General features: G+C 43.0%; 1 protein-coding gene across 1 annotated transcript; it reads left to right on the top strand.

Annotated features, from left to right (window-relative positions):
• The first annotated feature begins 1320 nt into the window (after window positions 1-1320).
• Window positions 1321-10334, top strand: Znf70 (zinc finger protein 70). Its single transcript, XM_046421318.2, has 2 exons — window positions 1321-1443; window positions 4687-10334. The coding sequence occupies exon 2, from the start codon at window positions 4766-4768 to the stop codon at window positions 6095-6097; it is 1332 nt and encodes a 443-aa protein (XP_046277274.1). The 5' UTR covers window positions 1321-1443; window positions 4687-4765; the 3' UTR covers window positions 6098-10334.
• The last annotated feature ends 8880 nt before the right edge of the window (window positions 10335-19214 follow it).

The raw sequence follows: 19214 nt of genomic DNA, 5'->3' as shown, positions 1-19214 counted from the left end.
GTGGCTGGTCCCCATGGACCAGCTGGTTTGGGGAGGGGCAGACTCTGTCTCCCTACCTGGTTTTTGCCGAAGGCCCCACTTATCCTTGAGATAGCAAGGTGTGTGTAGGTGGTGTGGGACATGGAAGAGATTCTGAGGCATATGAGGGCTAGAGCTGAAGTATTGAAGGAGGAAGGCAGGCAGAAGGCAAGAGCAATATCCCCCCTCTTGGGAACAGTGTGTTCTCTTGAGGGAGGCTTCCCCACAGTCTGAGCAGATACATCAAGGGATGGAGCAACTGGACAGAGAGGGTGAGCTGACAAGTGATGCAGCCATCAGAAGCCGAGTTGAGTGTCTGGGACAGAGGCATGTGCACATTCAAAAACACAGCCTTGCTGGGCATGGTGGCTCATACCTGTAATCCCAGGTATCTGGGAGGCTTGGGAGTTTGAGCATAGCCTGAGCAACTTACTGAAATCCGGTCTCAAAATAAAATAAAAAGGGCGCAGGGGTTGTGGCTCAGTGGCACAGCGCCTGCCTTGCACATGTGAGGCACTGGGTTTGATCCTCAGCACCCCATAAAAATAAGTAAACAAAATAAAGATATTGTGTCCATGTATAATTTAAAAAATATTTTAAAAATAAAGTAAAAAGGGCTGGGGTTGTAGCTCAGTGCTTGCTTATCATATGTGAAGCTCTGGGTTCAGTCCCCAATGTGGGAAAACAGACATCCCTCGGTCTGGAAATGTAATTAAGTGGTAAATGCTTGCCTACCTTACACAAGGCCGTGAATGTAATCTCCAGCACAAAATAAAAACAAAATAAAAAAGCCCAAACACATTATTCTTCCTTCCTGGTGCCCCAAGATTAACCTCCTGGAGGTCAGCACAAAGATGCACAAAGTTCCTGTCTCTGTGGGGAAGGGGCAGGCCCAGATCTAACCTGGGTGGTGAATGCAAACCGGACCCCTGGATCTGTCAACAATTCTGAGACCTTCCTCTCCTTATCCTGAAGGCCTCTGTTGCATACAGCCCCAGGGTAAGTCGTACAGGCGCCTGTGGCTCTAGATCTGCCACCTTTCCCGGCCTGTTTCCTCCCAGTACTCCGACCAAAGCTGGGGCAGCTGTTTTTTCCACGGCCAGACTCCCAATTGGGACGGACGGAATCACCGCACCGCCCAGAAGAGACTCTCCTGGCTGTCCCAGTGCCTCTGGATCGAGGTGGCTGAAGCGTACAGCACGACCACCGAGACGTTGGGACCTCCACGCTGACTAGAGCGGTCCCGGAAGTGCTCGGGGGCAGGGGGCGGGGCTCCGGGCACTCCGGCGATCTCAGGCTCAGAGTCAGCAGCAGCGGCGGAGTGAGGCCGCGTCTGCCGGGGGTTGGAGCGGGTCAGGTGTAGCCCCGCCCCTCCCGCGGCCCCGCCCCGGCCCAGGTGAGCCGCCTCGCCCCGCCCCGGCCCAGGTGAGTTGCATCGCATCCGCTAGTGTGACCCAAGTCTTCCTGACCACCTGTCCCTCGGGTGTCCCCGCGTATGGGTGTCCCTAATCGGTGGGAAACCTGTAGGGGCGCTGGGGAGCGCGTGTGGGTCTGCGGCCGCTCCCGGGCCTCCAGTCAGGAGATCCTGACCGCACTAGGTTTACCAGGTGTCCAGGACCTAGGGGCTACCTGGAGGCTGGGGTGACGAATGCAAGAGGAGCTGGGAAAGGCACCGAGAGAATTGGGAAACATGGAGTTTCCAGACCTTTGTATTTTCGGTCCAAAAACATGTAACACATTCTTGGGGATAGATAAAGGATTACTAATTTTTTTTTACTCCTGAGTGGAGACTTCAGCGGGTAGGGACTACATAGTGACGAACAGCCTCTAAGGAGGCAAACTTGGCAACGCCAGGAGTTAACAGGTGGGTGGAGGAAGAGTTGCAATCCACAGATAATCAGGCAGGAGGGATCAGAGGGTATGAAAATTGTGGAGCAAACTTGCAGAAGCCAAAGGAATAAAGGAGGGATGAGGGACTATGGGGACAACTTAAAAGTTTTCAGGTACTTAGGTAGGCAATGTGGGTTAGTGAAAGGGTGGGCCCAGATTGCCACATCTTCCAGGTTTTCAAGAGGAAGCTAGAGACTTACTGAGTTTTAAATATTGACCATTAAAGAAAAGTCCAACTCTTTGTGTGCCAAACAAAATGTGTCCGTGTGTTGGTATCCCCAGGCTTGACAGTTTATACCTTCTGAAATGTTCTGTTTGGAGGAGGTATTGATTAGCAATGCCAGATGGGGTGGGAAGATGAGGACTAAGAACAGAGAGATTTGGCAAATAAGGTCATTGGATGCTAGTGTTGAGTGCTGAGGTTCCAGCTGAAACTGAAAACTTGGTGTCTGTTGTGGTTTCTTGCATAGTGGTATGATTTTCCTCGGCAACACTTAACATCTTAATTGCTAGGGAAGGTTGGGAGTTAGCAAGCTTATTGCTGCAATACAAAGAAGTGAGGAAAAGAGGAAAATGATCCTGGCTAGAGAGTGGAAGGGAAGCTCATAGTTAGATCTACTGTAGAGAGAGAGGGTCTGAGCCAGATAGCAAAGGGGTGGAACTCAAAGAAGAGAACCCTGTGTAAATGAGGGGTTATTGAATTTGAGGTGATCAGTAAGCCTAGGCTTACTGTGGGCTGTTGAAGAGGAGAGGAAGGGTAAGAGGAGTCAAAGGGATCAAAGGATTTTTGAGAATACTTTAGTTCTGTGCTTTGCTATTTTTTACCCCTACACCTGACTGAAACTTTTTTTTTTTTTTTAATTCTGGGGATTGAATCCAGGTGCCCTTAACCACTGAGGCACATCCCCAGCCCTTTTTATGTTTCATTCATTGCTAGGTTGCTGAGGCTGCTTTTGAACTCACGATCCTCCTGCCTCAGCTGCTTGAACTGCTGGGAGGGATTATAGGTGTGTACCACCATGCCTGGTGGCTGAAACAAACAAGCATACAAAATTTCTAGCTGGGCACAGCAGCTCGAGAGCCTGAGGCAGGAAGATCATGAGTTCAAAGCCAGCTGCAGCAACCTAATGAGAATCTGTCTCTAAATAAAACATAAAAGGGACTGGGGATGTGGCCCAGTGGTTAAGTTCAACTGGGTTCAATCTCCCGTACCCCCCCCCCCAAAAAAAAAAAAAATCCAAATAGCATGAATTCCATGGTGACCACCTGATTAATTTAGTATTTTTTTGAGTCAATTACTCTCTAAGCTTCAGAAGAAGGATAATACATTTGTATAGAGTTGTGAGGAATAAATGAGATATGCTTGTGAAAGTCCTTGTGTTTCCCAGCACATAGTGGGAAACTGTGAGTTGTGTTGCTGTCATAATTCCATCACTTGAGGACCTCCCATTCATGTAGCAGATAAGTTTCTGAATGGAGTGCTGAAGAGCACTCTTAGGGGACACTGCAGTGGGTGGGAGAGCTGAATAGTCTAACTCCCTTCTTTGTCCCTGCTACAATACCCTTCTTCCACTGGAGCAATTCTGCTTCTGTCTCTTTTATTGGTTTTATCATCTAGACAATTATTTTTTTTCCTGTTTTGATTTTCTCTTTTTCCCCTAGACAATTATTTGAATAAAATATTTTTTTGGCAAAAAAGAAAAATGTGTGGCAGTTGTAGCACAAAATCAGGTAACTTTTCCTCCTTTTGATCATTTATTCAACTATTGTGTACATGGGATTGTATTGTTATACTGGGGATTAGGGATTGCATGGTGAGGGAACACAGTATTTGCCCTTAGGGAGCTGGAAGGCTAATGGGGAGGAGAGTATTATAAACATGCAGTATGGTGGGTATACCCATTACCTCAGGTCACTAAGGGGGCATGTCTCAGATAGTCAAGAATCTAAGGGTGCAGAAAAGAGTGGTTATTTGGACAGAGTATGGAAGGACAAGCAAGTGGCAATCTAAGAACAGGGGAAGGACCTTTTGGGAAAATACAAAAGCAGTACAAATGAATGTTGAGCTGGAAAGTTGGTATGTGGGAAAGAGAGACAGGAGAGAAGACTGAGGGACCAGGTGTGAAGGCCCTAGTGAAAGAGCTGGAATGTTAGAAGATCCAAGAATGAAAAGGACTCTGTCAGGCTTGTGCTTTGGGTACTTCACTCTGGTGCTAGTATAGAGCATGGACCAGGGGGAAGGATAGAAGCTGTAGGTAGGTAGCTGGTTAAGAGGTGAGTATTGAAAAAATCCTGGGGAGTTGCAGTCAGGCTTGAGCTGCACAGTGGCAAGTGAGGGCAGAGGGCAGAGACCCTTTGCATGCTACCCCAGGAAAAGGACAGGATGGGCCAGGTGGGGCAATAATGGAGAGGGTCTAGAATAACTACTAGGGTTCTGAATGGGCACCTGATTGGTGGTTGTGTCATTAACCTAGGGTAGGAGAGAAGTTTTGTCTCTCTTTCCCAAGAAAATCCACCCATAGCATTGTCATGTAGCTGGAGACTTGCCTTCTTTTCCACAATGGCTCCACTTCCTCTTTTAACCTACCTTTGTTTCAGCCCTTAGAAATGATGTGGCATTTGATTGTGTCTATTTGTCTTCCTTACAATTGTTTCTGGTAAGTGAAACTTGTCATCTTAAGGGCAAGATTTTTTCAACCATAGAGTCTAGCACAGGAAGAAGGTACCTGACAGTTGTTTGATTTGCTGACTTGACAACGTCCCTTGTGTTATTTTCAGATTGTGAGAACAGTAAAGGTGACCCAAAGAAGAGCATTTTTAAAGATACACAGTCATTGGGGGTGATACCAGATTCACAATGGAGGTTCCCTCAGCAACGAAGTTTGGTGAGACCTTTGTGTTTGAGGACAGGCAAGAACTTTTCCCAGGGGAGGACCTGGGGCACCCTTTTCTTCAGGAAAGAGGTTTGGAACAAATGGCTGTTATCTACAAGGAGGTCCCTCTTGGGGAGCAAGATGTGGAACAGGATGATTACGAGGGGAATTTCAGTCTGTGCTCAAGCCCTGTTCAGCATCAGACTATCCCCTCTGAAACCAGACCCCAGGATGAGGAGGTATTTGGTGAAACCTTTCTCCAGAAATCTGATCTCAGTGTATGTCAGATAATCCATGGTAGAGAAGAGTCCAGTCCACCTGATTGTAAGGAAGCAGGCAGGGGGTACTTGGGGTCTAAGGTATCTCACAATATCCCACAGCCAGCCAAACCCTATGCATGTCATGAGTGTGGGAAGGCCTTCAGCCAAAGCTCCCACCTTCTCCGACACCTGGTCATCCACACTGGGGAGAAGCCCTATGAGTGCTGTGAGTGTGGGAAGGCCTTCAGCCAGAGCTCCCACCTTCTCCGACATCAGTTCATCCATACTGGGGAGAAGCCCTATGAGTGCCAGGAGTGCGGGAAGGCCTTCTGCCAGAGCTCAGCCCTCACACAACACCAGAAAATCCACACAGGAAAGAGGCCTTATGAGTGCAGGGAATGTGGGAAGGATTTCAGCAGAAGCTCCAGTCTCCGAAAACATGAGAGAATTCATACAGGAGAGAGACCTTATCAGTGTAAGGAATGTGGGAAATCCTTCAATCAGAGTTCAGGCCTAAGCCAGCATCGGAAAATCCACACTCTGAAGAAACCCCACGAATGTGATCTTTGTGGAAAAGCCTTTTGTCATAGGTCCCACCTTATCCGGCATCAGCGGATTCACACAGGGAAGAAACCTTACAAATGCGAAGAGTGTGGGAAGGCCTTCAGCCAGAGCTCCAACCTCATTGAACATCGGAAGACCCACACTGGTGAGAAACCTTACAAGTGTCATAAGTGTGGGAAGGCCTTCAGCCAGAGCTCGTCGCTCATTGAGCATCAGCGGATCCACACTGGGGAGAAACCCTATGAGTGCTGTCAGTGTGGCAAGGCCTTCTGCCACAGCTCTGCACTGATTCAGCACCAGAGAATACACACTGGCAAGAAACCCTACTCCTGCGAATGTGGAAAGGCCTTCCGGCACAGGTCAGCTCTCATTGAGCATTATAAAACCCACACCAGAGAGAAGCCCTATGTGTGTAACATGTGTGGCAAGTCCTTTAGGGGGAGCTCACACCTGATCCGGCATCAGAAAATCCATGCTGGGGAGAAGCTGTAGATGGGGCCTTTTTCCAGATGTTGGAAGCCTTTGCCAGATGGAGCCCATACATACATTTCTTTGTCTCTTAGACTCCACCTACCTCCCTGATAACAATGCTGGATGGAAATTCTCCCACAAGGCCCTCCTGACCATTCCCCCTAGCAGGAAGGTTCCACATGACACCTGGCCAAGCACACCATGCTCTCAACAGGCTTCCTGGGTGAAGGGAGGATGGGATAATAGGGAAGTGAGCCCCCAAAGAGAACAGGTTTTCAGTTTCTCATTCTCATTTTGACTCTCAAGCCTATGAAATTTTGTTTTGCCCTCTCTTCATTTTTTTCCAAGTCTAGAAGAAGAAGAAATTTCAAGAGGCAGAAAATTTAGTTAAGCCCAGGAAAATGTCAAATGAACTTTAAATCAGTCTGCCTCAGTCTGACACTTTCAGAAGTTAGAAATCATGCTTACAGTCCAAGTCAGCTGAAGAAAATGAATTCAGTAGATAGAGCAGAGGCAAAATAGAGTTGTTTGCCGGGGTTGGGCATTAGGGAGAACCAAAACAGGTTAATAGGACAAAGGAGGGTGAGAGGGATTGGGAGTGACAGCAGTGAGCCCTTAGTGTGGTCTTATAACTTATCATTAGGGAAGATTCTGTCAGGTGGCTCTGTCATAAGAGGGTGGAAATTTGGTCCTCTTGTGGGCAAAGTATATTTAACATCTGGCTGTGACTTAGCTGGGGATGTTGGAAGCAGGTGATGAGAGGAAGAGGCTGGGTTCAAGTCCCAGGACTACTCCATCCTATTTGTATGACATTGAGCAAGTCCCATAACTTGCCCCAGGGTCTGTTTCCCCTTCCAAGGGATTGGGGTGATGGAACCTGGACACTTACCTCTAAGAGTAGGAACCAGGCTACACTTGAAAGTGTTTTGGCAGTTGAGAATGGAGAACCTTAGTGACCCCTGCCTACCCAGAAGCACATTCCCTGCAGACCAGAGAAGTGTCCCACATACTGATGCTTTCTCCTAGACACCAACTTGAGCCTTCTGCTGCAGCAGTGTCATCCATGCTCCTGTATTCTCTGTCCTAATGGAATTCACTTGGGGGCTATTTAAAAAGTCCCCTTACCCATGTCCCACTAGACCAATTTAATCGGCATCCCCATAGTTGGGTCCCTGACAATGGTTTTTTTCAAAACTCCCCAGGTAATTAGAAGTTATAGTGTGTGGCCAAGATGGGAGCCCTGTGCTGAGCTTTCATGCAGCCCCAACAGCATCTAATGTCAGCCTGCTTGCTCTGGCCAAGCAAGCCTGTTTGCCATTCTGTCTCAGTTTCCTACCCCCAGTCCCCTGGGTATGAGCTCAGGCAGTGATGATTGGCCAATAAATAAGCCCTTGTCCCTGGCCAGGGAATACCCCCTTGATTTTCGTGGTGCTGGGGATTGAACCTTGGCCTTGAACATGCTAGGTGAGTGCTCTACCACTGAGCTACATCCCCAGCATCATGGGTATATTAGTGCTGGCTATCCCTCTTTCCAGGCTCCCAGCTTCTCAGAGGTAGTGGAGAAAGAGGCAATCTGAGCTCTTTTGAAGTTTTCCAAAAGTTTACTTACCACTGGAATCAGATGAATTTATCATGGTGATGCTGGTTATCTCAGTTTTTCAGAAGCTCAGTGTGGCATTTATATATAGTTTTGATGAATAAATACGGAAAGCCGTATTTGTTCTTTAATAAGTGAGGCTTGGTAGGCCAGAGGTTTGGAACCATGGGTGTGATATACTGGAGAAATCCCGCTAAGAGTTCTGACTGCCCAGTGTCCCCAAGAATCCTGTGCATAACCAGCTGGACTCTGGAGGTCCAGGGCCTGACAGATGGTCCCAGATGCTGTTTACAGGCAGCTTTCACTCAAGGTCTTGTCATTTATCAGAAGTGAAGAGAGAATGCTAAGAAACAGTTGGGGCAGCAGGTGGCATTAGGCAGAGTCCCCTGAAAGATCTACCTCTTTTTTACTACCCATCCCCATTCCACCTCAGCCCTGGTCATCCTGTCCTTATCCAGGAAGTGTCCATCAGGGTCTCTCTCTGCTTTTCCTGCGTGTTCCAGCCAAATTGATTTCTAAGCACCACTTTGCACATGTCACCATTCTCCTTAAAGCTATCTTTCAGGAGCTTTTCTGCACATAGATCCTTATTTCAGCCAAACTGATTTACCTCCTCTGAAAAAGCCACACAGAATTCAGGCTGTTTGTTGCCCTCTCTTTTCATGCCTGGATTCTCATAATTCACTTTATGCAGTTCTCACCTTTTGGAGTATGCACTTTCTATCTCCTCTTCCTCCCTCCCTCCCCCTTTCCTTTCCTTCTTTTTATATAACATAGGAATTAACCCATCCCCCAAGGGTTAACAGATTCTTCTGTAAACATGGTTAGACCAGGCACTTTTCTATTTTTTGGATGTATGTATAAGCAGAGCCTTGTTTTGTTTTTTAAATTTTTCACTGTTCTATTATGTATTTTTTAGAACTATCTTTTTATTTAGATTCCCAAACAATGTAAAGTTATAATAAGATATGGTCCCTGATAATATTTTAACTATTTTTTAATTGAGTTGTCTTTTTTTGCTTTACATTTTTTCTCTTCTTCCTACAGTGATTTATATAGATGTTGTTGAGTGTTATAAAACTCCAGTTTTTGATTTTGTTTGCTAATTTGTTTTGTTAAAACATGTTTTCTCTCTTTCTCTCTCAGCTTAATACTTTCCAATTCTAAGATTAATCATTTAGATATGATTAATCATATATATATATATATATATATATATATATATATATTTGGTACCAGGGATTGAACTCAGGGGTGCTTAACCACTGAGCCACATCCCCAGCCCTAGTTTGTATTTTATTTAGAGACAGGGTCTCACTGAGTTGCTTAGCACCTCATAGTTGCTGAGGCTGGCTTTGAACTCTCCATTCTCCTGTCTCAGCCTCCCAAGATGCTGGGATTACAGCCACTGTGACTGGCTGATTAATCATATTTTTATTATCACTAATAAATGTAGGCACTTTGGTCTATGGTTTTCTCATTATAGTCATAGCTTTGTTTGCTCTCTATGTACGTTTTGATGTTTTGTTTTGTTTTGTTTTTTTGGGGGGGTTGTTATTTCAGCATTGGAAATTTCCTTTTGGCCCAGATGTTTTCTAAAAAATATTCCCAATTGTTTAATGCGTAGGTCTTTGCTGCTTATTTCTTGTACTGTATTATCAACATTTCTAAATGTCCATTGAACTTCTTTGGGCCAGGGTATATTATCAACTTTTATAAAGCATTTGTGTTCTCTCAAAAACTGTTTTTATTTCATCAGTTCTATTTGTCAACTCAATTTTTGGATTATTTAATTCAAATCCATACTCTGTATAAATTTCATTTATTTTGGAGATTTTAATCTGGGGTCTAAGGAACTACCTGGGACTAAGCATGAAGGGGATTTAGGAGCCCCTAAGAATTGAACAAGTTGTGTGTGTTTGTGGATTAATGGATTGTTTTGGGAGGGGGCTTGTAGCATCCATCATCTTTTGAAAGTACTCTGTGACCCCCCAAACAGTTATGAACACTCATTTACCTGGTCTAGTCCTAGTCTGATTTTTTTTCTTAGTTGTAGATGGACACACTACTTTTATTTTATTTATTTTTTTGAGGTGCTGAGGATCAAATCCAGTGCCTCACATATGCCCTTCATAGTCTGATTTTGTATGCTTTTTCCTTTTGTTTTTTTGTGTGATTTATATTTCACTTTTATGTTTTAGTTGTTTTAAATTGTTTTGTTGTTGTTGTTGTTAATATTATTATTATTATTATTTTGAGACAGGGTCTCACTGTATTGCCCAGGTTGACCTTAAACTCCTGGGCTCAAGTGGTCTTCCTGCCTCAGTGTCCTGAGTAGCTGGGACTATAGGTGCACATTATCATGTCTGGCTTCTATTTCACTTTCAATATTTATTTCTCTTTTTATGTATGTTGGTGTAGTTTTCTCAAATCTTCTTTTGAGAAATAGGCATTTTTAATAATTACATATTAAAAACTGTGCCTTTTAGTGCCCTGTTTACCTCTTTTAATGCTTCTAGCTTCAACTTTTCCAAAATTGTGATTGAAGCCTCTTGCTTTTCTTGAATTTGCATTTGCATGATTGAGTTTAGTGTTTTACTTTTTTAACTTGTGTATATATTTTGCTGTGTGCCTGTAACTTATAAACGGCAAATTGTTGAACTTTGTTTTCTGTTTTTTATAAAATTATTTTCTTGTTACTTAAGAAATTCTGTTATTAATATTTTAAGCAAGTCATAATTAATTTTCATCTTTGTATTTTAAAATATATTAGCTCAATTAATCCAAGTAGCCCATGCTCATTTCCTGCCCATCTCTATGAGTTATTAACCACATGTAGAGTGTTATTTCTGGGTAGACTAGAGGTCTGCCTGCTGCTGCCTCTCTCTGACTTCTTGCATTTGGGTTCAGTGTCACACTCTGCCTGGAGCTAACTTTTCAAGTCATAACCTACAGCTTTAGTGTCCTTAGTTGTAAATATAGAAGAATGATGCCACTCTACAACCTTTTGGGGTTCAGAGGTGTACAGAAAGCAAACCTGTGTATTAAATTATGAGGTACAGCTGATTATTAAGCTACTGGTATTTTGTAAACTTTTTTGAATTGAGGGCCTTACATATAACAAACTTGAATTGAGGGCCTTACATATAACAAACATGTACTCTACCATTAAGCAACACTCCAGCCTTACAATATATATTTTTAAGTTCTTATTCTCACTTGCAAAGTTGTTTTAACATTACATTGTGCCTTCCTTTTTGGAAAATCTTGCAGACGTAGCAAAGAAATACACATCCAAATCCATCCCACCTCCCTAAGTGAACCTGTAATGGTCATTTGAAGAGAGAGGGGGAACTTAGTCTCATCTCCCTTTCCTATAACCTTTTTGTTTCTGCCCAGGCCTTCTCATGCCACTCCACCCACCCACAAGACACTGTCAGCACCTTCTTCAGTGGGAGGAGGAAAGTGCTGTCACAGCTGCAAAGGCTTATGAGAATGGTCACTTCTGTTCACTCCAGTTGCAGGTTGGGAAATTAAAGCTGATGACTTGCCCAAAGTATGTGGTGATTTAGTGTCAGATCTACCCAGCAACCATGGGGAAGAACGTTTCTTAATATAATATTGGAGCCCTAGTCTGTTGTAATCCAGAACATGTCAGAGGTGGCAAATGTGTTTAGCCATCACAGGCCATGGTTGCTCAGTTCTTGGGGATGAGTGGACATTCACCATCATCACATAAGGTTGATGTATTGATTTTCTGGGAGTGAGGAAAGATAAACCTTTTTCTTGTAGGAAAACTACCTTCTGATAGTATCAGTATCTGATATCTCAGAAAAACATGTTATAAAGTTGCTTGGTGAGTGTGGAATTGGAGTATAAAATGATAGAGGATTTTGCCCCATGATGCTATGTGTGGACCACCACTACCACATCACAGAGACCAAATACTTGGTCTAGTTGTCAAAATGTTTATTGGGGCATGTGCTGGAGAACATCTGTTTGCCTCACTCACTTTCTGCTTTTGTGGCTATCTGTGTTCCCTGAAGTCAGATGGCTTTCCACTATGCCACCCTCCTGGTGGTTCAAATGAGGGTGGTGAGGGAAGGAGGTGTTTCGAGTGCCCTCTGGTGGTTCTCTGCAAGCATTTGAAAGGGTTTTAGTAGATCACCAGAAGTCCAGAAGGTCTTTTCGTTGGCCTTCATTTTCTTTTCCTTCTTTTTTCCCCCCCTTGTCTTTAAATCCATCCCAGCTGCCGGGCACTGTGGTGCATGCCTGTAACACGAGTGGCTCAAGGGGCTGAGGCAGGAGGATTGGGAGTTCAAAGCCAGCCTCAGCAAAAGAGAGGCACTAAGCTCAGTGAGACCCTGTCTCTAAATAGAATACAAAACAGGGCTGGGGTTGTGGCTCAGTGGTTGAGTGTCCCTGAGTTCAATCCCCAGTACCAAAAACAAAAGCAAACCAAAATTAAATCCCTCCTTTCTCTTGTCACTGATCCTAGCTTGGCTAGTTTGTCTCCCCCCCCCCCCCCCCCCCGCCCCAGAGATGGCTGGAAGCACCTCTTACTTCTCTCCTCTCTACTTCTCTTAAATCTTCTAGTTCTTGCAACTCCAGAAATGAGAGGGTGTCACACCTAACCAAGCTAGGGTCAGTGTGTTCTCTACTTAATCCTCACATTCTCTCATCTCCCAGAAAAGGGAGAGATACCTCCTGGGTTTGGGACTCACCTCTCAGGACCATGGGACCACTTTTGACCACCCTCAAAAGTGAGGAGCTGTCCTGGGCTCACAGTAGGGGATGATCAGGAGATACAGGTCTTCCCTTGGAGGCGGGTGGTATATATCCAAGGCTTATAAATGTGAGTTTTACCCCAACACTTGAAGCCCTCTCCCATCAGTGCCCACTCCAGAAGCACTCAGCATGGTCTCCCTCTCTGTCCATCTTTCTTTCTACTAGGTTGGGAAGGGCCTACAGGTCTCACAGTGCACCATACCCTACTGGGCTGTGGTGTAAGCTCTCCGCTAGCATTTGCTCTGTGAATCAAGAATGTTTCTTCACCCTCTGTTTCCTGTTTCCAGTTTGCTGATCTCAAGTCAGGAATCAGATACCACCTCCTCATCTGCCTTCTTGTTCACAAATTCCCCCCAACTTCTGCTTCTGTATTTTGCTTGACAGCTTCTCTTTCTCATCTGATTGCTCCCACCTTAGTGTAGGCTGCTGCCATTCCTCTGCTGGCCCAGTACACAGGTCCTCCTTGACCTCCCTTCCCTTCTGTCCTTCCTTTCTTCTTTTGGCAGCCTGTCTTTCCCCTGCAATCCTGATGAGGTCACTCTCTTCCTCAGATACCATATTGAATTTCATGGAAACCTAACTATCCAGCCTGGTCTGAAGGCCCTTTCTGATCTAACTCCACATGGTCCAGCCACTTCCTCTCCCAGCCACCAAAGGAACATGGGCTGAAGGTGGTGGTGGGGTTCCTATTCTAAGATAGCTACTCTGAGAAAGCCTGCTCCCCCTCAACACCCACCATTCTCATCAGCTCTGCTGTATTCGGGGTCTGAGGTGCACTTATTTAACCAGGAAAGTAGACCAAGTTTAGGGTTAGGGTCAGCACTTTGGCTAGTGGAGAATAAGAAAATAGGTTGCAACCATCTTGTGTTTCACTGTTATACTTTCATGTTGTAATCTTAATGCATGCCATATTCATGTTTTCCTAAAAACAACTTTTTCACAAGCACCCCAGCCATGATTCTCTGTGAGCCCTTGTCTTCTGCAAACTATATCTCAGCTAAGAACTCCCAGGCCTCTCGCAGACCTTCATGATGGTCAAGGTTCATTTTGCTCTTGGTTGCTTCCTTGTTTCATGGATGCAGGGAGAGGGGAGGAGATTTCTCTTCCCACTTCAAGGTGACAGTGGAAGACCTTGTCATTTCATGTTCTCAAAGAGTAAGAAGGCTGGCAGGAGCTCATTTCACCATAGTATGTGGAGAAAGGGGAGTAAAATGGAGGGAGAGAAAAAGATACATCAATCTATCAGGACAAATTTGGAGAACAGAGCTTGGGATACAGTGCCCTCTGTGTCTCAGTCCTGGGAGTACTACCTGAAGGTGTGTGTGGCATGGAGCAGAAAGCTACCAGAAGCCAGGAAGTGGAGAAAGCTCTGCTCACCAGGGACAAAATGTAAACCCCAAAGGCAGGCCCCCAGTGAACTACTTCCTCTAGTTATACCCCACCTGCTTATAGTTACCACCTAGTTAATCTGTATCAGTAGATTAATTCACCGATTAGGTTACAGCTCTCATAATCTAATCTTTTTACCTTTGAACATCCTTGCATTGTCTCACACATGAGCTTGTTATCGAAACCATAATCATGTTGCTGCTCAAAAAATGTCAGATTTTGCAGTGTATCAGATTTCGGGCTTTCAGATTAGAGACACAAAACCTATTGTAACACTTTCTTCCCACCCCCAAATTCCCTATGATCCAACACAAAATGTGTTTATAGTGGGTTACCTTTGATTTTTGTAGCTAAACTACAGAATATCAAAGGTGTTGTGTGTGTGCATGTGTGCACGTGCATGCACGTAAAGTGTACAATAGCTAGAGGAATAGATGTCACCTAACAGTAAATGAAGGATGTCTAGACTTGAGTCCTCTATAAGGAACAGGATTAATATGTTTTTGATTATACAAGGCAGCTATCATATTAGTGGACCACCTCTGGTCACATGCGCACCCCCACCACTGAGAACAGGTACCAGGGATTAACAGCCTTTTCCCTGGGCACAACATGATTTTGTTATCTATTATTTGGAAGTTGATATAGTTAAAGGAGGTGTGTGGAAATGCCACATTGACAAAGGGGTGTTGTGGTTTTGTACTGTTATAACCTGCCTAACTGAGCTAAGTTTCCCAGAATCACCTTCAATACTTGATTTTGAGTCAGCATTGCCCTAAATAGACATTTGAAAGACACCAGGGTGGTAGAAAGGAAGTGACAGCTATCACAATTTGTAATAGTGAGAGGCAGAGATACTAGGATTAGAGTGAGGCCAAGGGTCCCTGGGGCTAGCTTATACATAGGAAGCACCCATTCTCAGGGCTGCACAAGAATAAGGGTTAGAGCCGCCTGAGAGTGAGGACTCCTTAAATGTTGAATCTGCTTGAAACTACCATTTGTGGTAGTTCTCCCTGTTCTTAGGAAGTAAGTAGGCCCAAGAGTGACCTGTAAGAACAAAGCACTGCTGACCTGACTTTTCTGCTATGGGCTGAAACCATCTCCTCTGCACATTCCCCACTTGTTACAGAGCTTGACATTAGTAAAAGCTGATTTTATTCAGGAACTATTACAATAAGGAAAAAAGAGGCCTTAGTATAAAATTGGGCTCAATTTCAGATACATGATGGCCCAATGGGAATTTGTAGTTAAGGAGCAGGGTCAGAGCTGGTAGATGAAAAACAACTAAGAGAAAACACCAAGGTAAAGAGGGATTCTTGCTAAACCAGTTTAATAGGATTCTTACTGAAGGTAAGTCAGGTGTTCAGACATGGGCTGGGGGAGGTAGGGGAAGATGAGATAGTTTATATAGCAGAGGTGAACAGCTATTCAGGGTGTGAGACTCTGGCTAACCTAATTTAGCAGGATTCTTGCTAAAACTGGGCAGTTCAGGCTCTGCAAGGACAAAAACTGAAGCCCAAAGTCAAGCCTAATTGAGAAGGTGGCTAGTCAGAGGATCATGACTAAAGTTTGGTCAATGAGAACATCTTCATCACATTCCACCCCTGGGTTTCCTTATACTGAGAAGCCTTGGGCACTATTCCAGCTGTATATTTCCAGAATTCTGTCAACTCTTGTTAGAAGTTTTGGTTGGTTATTGGGCTGTGCTTGCTCAGGAATCTCCACTATCCCTGGCCTGGGGGGGATGGCCAGTTGCCTCTATGAGGTTGTCCCTCTCCTGTTGTGCCCAGGGGAAAGGCTGTTAATCCTTGGTACCTGATCGCAGTGGTGGGGGTGGGCATGTGATCAGAGGTGGTCCACTGAGAAGCCCTCTCTGTGCCCTGGAATCTGGTCTCATGACCACCTCTTTCTTTCTTTCTTTTCTTAACTATTTTTTTAGTTGTCAATGGACCTTTATTTCTTAATTTACACACAGTGCTAAGAATTGAACCCAGTGCCTCACACATGCTAGGCAAGCTCTGTACCACTGAGCCATAACCCCAGTCCAGATGACCACCTCTTTCTTTGGGTGGTGCCATGTGCAGGGGCTAGGCCCTGCTCTGCTGGAGCCATTTTGCCTCCATGAAAGAAACCAGCCAAGGTGGGGTAAGGGCAGGGCAGGGCAGGGAGAATTCTAGAGACACAGGGCCAGGGGCTCTGAATGCAGGCAGCCCTGAGTCTGGATTTTCAGTTATTCAAAAGCCTCTTGTTTGAGGACATTTGAATGGGGTTTTCTGCACCCTGTAGTATTGCTTACTGACATGGACCATAGCAGACATCAGTACACATGCTATGAAAGCACAACAAGGAAGGGCACCTGATAATTCTTTCCTACCCATAAATGAAGTAGAAAAAGGCCAAGAAATCCTACAATACAGATGTAATTAAATTGGAAACATAAGGAGAACAGACATGACTTGTGTAATATAAGTGCTTGGTATACGTTTTACAAGGAAATGTTCCATGAAGAAAGTAATTTGGGGAAAAACTCCCATTTTCAGGAATTGTGGGTTAGGCCAGAGAAGAGCCAAAAGTAACAGATGGAAAAAGATACCATGAAATTCCTATCCAAAAGAAAACTGGTGTAGTTATATTGATATCAGACAAAAGAAACTTTAAGGTAAAAAATACCATATGAAATAAACAGTTACTTTATTTTAATAAAACTTTTATTTCATCAGGAAGGAAACTTTTAAATTTGTATATACCTAATAATGTAATCTAAACAATAAAAAGTAAGCTGGACATGGTGGACATGCCAATAATCCCATCTGTTCTGGAGACTGAGACAGGAGGATCTCAAGTTCAAAGCCAGCCTTAGCAACTTAGCAAGGCCCTGAGCAACTTAGTGAAACCCTGTCTCAAAATATAAGAAGGGCTGGGAATGTGGCTCAGTGGTTAAGTGCTCCTAGGTTTAATCCCTGGCACTAAATATAAATATAAATATGAATTTATGTATTATATATAATATATATTTATATATAAATAACTAATTAATTTGCAAGGAAATATAGAGATATTCACAATTCTAAGAGGAAGAGAAATAAAAATCGAAAGGAAAATAGAAGATTGAAGATTGGAAGACCATTATTGGCTCAACTCAATGGACTTAGAGATATAACATTATATTCAACAGTTACAATGTGTATATTATCTTCAGAGATAAGAATAGACATGGAACTTTGACAAATATGTATTGGGTTATAAAGTAAGTCTCTATGTCAAATTTCAAAGTATCTGCCCTAAACACATAAAATTAAACTAGTATATAACTAGAATGTTTGCAGATTAATACATTGCTAAATTGTCCAACAGTCAGAAAATTATAAAATGAAAATGAGGTAATATTTGAACTGAAGATGATATATAAATGAACTAAGTAATAATGAGACTACTATGTAAAAACAGGCAGGATGCAGCTAAGTTAGTACATAAAGGGAAACTGATAGCCTTAAAGTGTGTATCTATTCAGGACCAAATGATGAAATTAATGAGCTAAGAATATACCTTAGAAGTCAGAGAATAGCAAAATAAACAGAAGAAAGTAGAATGAGGGATGTAAGAAAGACAAAAAATGAGGGATGTAAGAAAGAGAGCAAAATTAGTGGAATAGAAAATAAATAATTAGATGACAACAAAAAAGCAAAGTTGCAAGAAAAAGGAAAAAAGACATAAGTCACCTATATCAGAAATGAAATGGGACATTTGACACATGCAGAGCCCGAAATGTAGAAGCTATTATAAACAACATTATGCCAGTAATTGAAGATGAAATAAGCAAATTTTGAAACAATCTATTTGAACACACATTTGACTCGATAAAAATAGAAAATCTCAATTTTTTTTTAAAGCCACTAAAGGCATTGACTCATTAGTTAAAATTTTTTCAACAAAAGAAATTCCCAGCTCACATAGTTTCACTAGCAAGTTTGATTAGCCATACAAGGAAAACACTGTTCAATTTTAACAAACTCTTCCAGGGAACAAAGAAAGAGAGGACCCCTCAAAATTCATTTTATGAAGCAAATATAACCGTGGTCACAAAACCAATGAGAACAGTCAGAAAAATAATATTATAGCTGAATCTCACTCAGATATATAAATGCATGTATTCTGAACAATACACTATCATACCGAATTCAGCAATATTACGTGACAGCACATGATGGACAAATCTAGTTCATTTATTTGAAGAATGCAAGGTCAGCTTTATATCAGAAACAGTACATTATGTGCACATTAGAGAGAAAAGAGAAAAATCATAAGCATACAAAAATATGCAGAATAAGCATTCAATAAAAATTAATTAATTATTTATAAAAACAGTAAACAAGGAACAGAAAAAACTTTATTAACCTGATGAGGATATCTTTAAGGAAATTTACATCGGCCATCTTGTCTAATTGTAAATTGTTTAAACACATCCCTTTATGACTCATAACAGGATGAGTATGCCCTTTAATTGTTACATATGGTTGTGGGGTGCTAGCCTGGATGAAGGTTATAAGGCAAGGAAAAGAAAGATACAAGAGTTGGGAGGACGTGTCACTATTCACAGATATGTTTTATATATATATAGCAATTCCCAAAGAATTCACAGATAGACTAATAGAATCAATAAGAAAACTTGGCACATTTTTTTTGTGTGTATGTTTAAAAATGATACAATTTACAGTAAAACATAAATCACTTTTGGGAGTAATCTAGAAAGATGTTCAAGATTTAAATGGAGAAACTTATACAATCTTTGTTGAAAGTAAAAACAACCTATTAATTGTACATAGTGGTTTATAGATTGATGGGCTCAGCAGTCAAGATGTAAGTTCTTCCTTATTTAGTCTGTAAATTCAACAGGAAACCAATTCAAAAGTTCAGACTCTGATTCATTTTTGTTAGAATTTGATAAATAGATCATGAAATCTTAACAAAAAAGAGTAAAGAAAATTCTGGATCCTCTTGAAGGAAAAGAGGAGAACACGCCCATTGTGATCATCTGGGCTTCATGGTTATGATTAAGAGGAATTTCTAGAATTTTCCCTCTGTGTTCCAAGTCCTCTCTGGAATTCTGTACTCTTCCCCAACACCCCAGGCACATCTGGGGTCATACCTAGAGATAGTTATCCAGTGTGTCTGGGCAGGTGTCTTCTTTTCCAGGTGTGATTGATTTATATTTGTGGTTTTGAATTTGTGTCAAAGATGCCTAAATGCAGCACAAAAGCCTCAGAGATGCAAGCCCTGGGCACAGTCACCAGAATAACAGAGCATTTGGTTAAGGGATGCACTGTTCCTGGTAGGTGCCTGGCTGCACACCTCTGTCTGATTGTA

The sequence above is a fragment of the Marmota monax genome, unplaced genomic scaffold (genome assembly GCF_021218885.2).
Source record: "Marmota monax isolate L192 unplaced genomic scaffold, Marmota_monax_Labrador192_F-V1.1 WCK01_AAM20220418_F8-fsc00157, whole genome shotgun sequence".
In the NCBI taxonomy this organism is placed as follows: domain Eukaryota; kingdom Metazoa; phylum Chordata; class Mammalia; order Rodentia; family Sciuridae; genus Marmota; species Marmota monax.
The sequence above is the reverse complement of the archived record's forward strand: the minus strand, read 5'-3'. Positions and strand labels throughout refer to the sequence as shown.

What these genes read in the sequence shown, in the direction of transcription:
- Znf70 (XM_046421318.2), top strand. Translation starts at nt 4,766, where the DNA reads ATGGAGGTTCCCTCAGCAACGAAGTTTGGTGAGACCTTTGTGTTTGAG.